The sequence below is a fragment of the Nanorana parkeri genome, unplaced genomic scaffold (assembly GCF_000935625.1).
Source record: "Nanorana parkeri isolate BGI_ZX_2015 unplaced genomic scaffold, ASM93562v1 scaffold210, whole genome shotgun sequence".
In the NCBI taxonomy this organism is placed as follows: domain Eukaryota; kingdom Metazoa; phylum Chordata; class Amphibia; order Anura; family Dicroglossidae; genus Nanorana; species Nanorana parkeri.
In genome coordinates, this window is record NW_017306478.1 from 855,123 (window position 1) to 858,561 (window position 3,439).

At 49.4% G+C, this 3,439-nt stretch overlaps 1 protein-coding gene across 2 annotated transcripts in view; it reads right to left on the reverse strand.

Moving 5' to 3' along the window:
• The window catches only part of SMAD7 (SMAD family member 7), a 37,687-nt gene extending 34,591 nt beyond the window's left edge, over positions 1–3,096 (reverse strand). For both annotated transcript variants that reach the window (XM_018555735.1, XM_018555733.1), the window contains exon 1: positions 2,443–3,096. In XM_018555735.1, the coding sequence (XP_018411237.1) occupies positions 2,443–2,920 (478 nt within the window). In that variant the 5' untranslated portion in view covers positions 2,921–3,096. The remainder of the gene's footprint in view (positions 1–2,442) is intronic.
• Between the last annotated feature and the right edge of the window lie 343 nt (positions 3,097–3,439).

Genomic DNA, 3,439 nt, shown 5'->3' on the forward strand with positions numbered 1-3,439 from the left:
TATATATATATATATACACACACACACACACACACACATATATACACACACATATATTTTTTTGTTTAAACACAGCTACCTCTTTTCATGTTGCCCCTCCAGCAAGGGATGCAGGTTATGCAAAAAAATAAAGTAAAAATAAGAGAGACTGCAAACTATCCTGCAATCCAACTTCAATGCAGCCTGGAAACCAACTAGCCAGTTTAATAGGAGGGCCGGATACACAAAGGCATTTAATGCAAATGTGTCATATGAAAGAAACAGCAAAGTGACAAAGTATACAACCCAAAGCAAGGAGGACAATGGAGCCATTAACCCTTTGCAGCCCTGCACTGGTGACACTTAATTGAGTCATCTGACAGCAGTGATGAGGCTTATGGAATGAATGCAATGCTGGCTGATAGAAGATGATAATGTGTCTTTTTATGTTGAGCTAGGAGCCAGCTGTAACCCTGACCAGGGACTTCTAATTTTTTTTTTTTTAGGCTGTGCTATCACATCTCAGGGCGTCTCAGGAGTTGAGTCCCTCTAAAAGTCCTGGGTGACTAGCAAAGGCTTAACACACAGCTCCTCCAATAAATACCACAGGCTCATAAAACGGGGAAGTTAGCTAATGGGACCTGTAGAGTTAACACATGCCTGTAAAAGCACCATTATATTCTGCTAACAATCTCTAGACATGGAGCAAGATAATCAGAGGGAGACACACAGGCTCCAGTGCTGCCATTACATGAACATCTGGGCAACAGTTCACATGTCACTAAACTCCCTCGTCTGCCACCCTAAAGCCAACCCAGGCAATGCCAACAGAGACACAGGGCAGCCCTGGCATCTACCCACAGAAAAAGGATCAAGGGTACTTCTAAGACAAAGTAATAGAAGATAATGGGGTTAGATACAGAACAGACATCACGGCAATAGTAGACTTGTGTAGAGAATGAGGGGCCAGCATACAATATGGGGGTACAGTATGAGGGGCCAGCATACAATATGGGGGTACAGTTCAGAGATAGAGGATGGATGCATCAAAGAAGGAAGAGCTAAGCATGGGGTGAACTTTCCAATTAGGGTGTAGAGCAGCATCAAGGCAGTTAAGATGACACTGTTTAGAATGGGGGGAACTGAACTGTTGTGGCACATGTTATGGGGTTTCTGGGGCATAAAAGTGGCACATAGTATGTTTAGGGGTACAGAGTATATTTGTGGGGAGAGTTTATAAATGGACACAGGACACTGAGGAGCTATAGGACAGAGAATGCATTGGAGGGTCACCATCTATTATGGGTCACACAATATACAGGGGTAAGGGAGTATATGGGTATATAAGGAGAAGGGGTATATTGCAGGGATATCATTTAGGGTTGTAGCACATATAAACGGGCATTTGCTATATTTAGGGGGTCACACTACAGGTATCGAGAATGTATAGGACCACACTTTACATTATGGAGGATACATTTGGATATACACAGTTCATTATTCAGAGTATATGAATGGGGGATTCATATATTTGGGACATGATGTACTTTTCAGGGTGGAGAATGTACAGTATATAAGGGAATAGGGTCTCTTCAGGGGTACACAGTATGTAAAAATGCTACAGGTTACAAATGAGGGCACCGAGTAGTATTAGGGGTGCAGATGATATAAAAGTACAGGGGGTGTAGAGAGGACACACTGCAGGGTATCTTTGAATGACAGGGCACACGGGCTTGGCACTGCCATCGCTGTCATGAGGATGGAGAATCAGAGCTTATTAGAGGGCACCATATATGAGTGCGCATTGTGTGGGGGGGCCCGGCAGATTTCGGGGTACATAGTCTACATAAACGACATACTGTGGCACAGAGGCCAAAAAAAGGCATGTGTAGAGATTGGGGTGCAGAGTCTATTAGGAGGGCTCATATTATAATGTAGATAGATGTTAGGGAGCAGAACTTATCACAGAGCACACGCTATACTGGGGAGCAGACAGATGTCGGGGTGTAAAATCTATTACAGTAGAAATAGTATACTAGAGGCAGATGTTAGGGAGCAGAACCTATCAGGAGAGCACACGTTATACTGGAGAGCAGACAGATGTTGGGGTGCAGAATCTATATAAGAACATATGCTATTCTTGGGGAGGGGGGCAGATAGATATCGGGGTGCAAAATCTATATAAAGGCACATGTTATATTGGGAGGTAGACAGAGATGTCGGGGTGCAAAGTCTATATAAAGGCACATGCTATATTGGGAGGTAGACAGATAGAGATGTCGGGGTGCAAAGTCTACGTAAGGACACAGAATAGGGGGAGCACACAGATGTCGGGGTGCAGGACACATAGAATAGGGGGAAGCACACAGATACAGATGTCGGGGTTCAGGACAGAGACCACACACAGTAAGCACCCACAGAAGGGGGCACCCAGCCTGGCACTGCCCACCCTGGCAGTCCTACCTAGCTCGCACAGCCTGCTCAGGTGATGCGGGTTGCAGCAGAGCAGCTCCGGGTTGTTCTTGCCATACGACTCGCAGCAGCTCAGCCTCTTGACCTCGGCCGAGTGGCGAAGATCGGGCCACCTGAAGACCTTGCCGAACAGCAGGGGCAGGGAGAAGGGCTGCTGGCACAGCCTGGAGTCCAGCTTGGCAGCGGGCAGCAGCAGGCAGGGGCTGCGGGTTCCTCCTCTGGACTCCACCGCCTGCAGCAAGCCCTCCAGCTGCCTCTCCTTAAGCCTCTTGAGCACGGAGTGGGTGATCGCCTTCAGTTCAGCCTCGGAGCCCAGCTGAGCCCGGGGCACCTTGCCCGTCTTGCCCATGCAGCAGCCCCCATGCTGCGCCGCCCGGCTCTCTCCTTCCCCAGCACCTTCCCCCGACTCGGCGGGAGCTCGGCTCCTCCAGAGTCGCCGGACGAGCACCGATCGTTTGGTCCTGAACATGCGGGACGACAGCAAGGCTTCCCGGCTAAAGAACGTGCATGACGCCCGCAAATCATGAAGGAGCCTGGATCCGAGGCCGGCCAGAGACAAGCAGCAGCAGCAGCAGCCCGGGGAGGACCGGGGACCCGACAAGCCAAGGCGATCTGGAACATACGCCAGTCTTTTTGGGGAGAGGGGATCCTTGGTAAAAGGTGGAGGTATGGGGAGGGGGACACAGACAGATCCGATCAGATCGGGCTACGATGGCACCGTACACCGCATGCCAGGGCTGCCTCTGCAATGGGCAATCATAGAACTCCCGATAGAATGAAGATCTCCGGGTCTACACCATCCGACACACCGATCACAGCCCGGAGGATGGTGCTCAGACTTCTCTGTATAGGAAATGATAATAATAATGTATATCCGGGGTGCGGGGAGACCACAGCGTCCTCTTCTTCTCATTTAATCCACAAGAATCCTTCATCCGGCTGCCCGGGAGGAGAAGAGGAGAAAAATAAAGCAGCTCAGCGCCTCTCC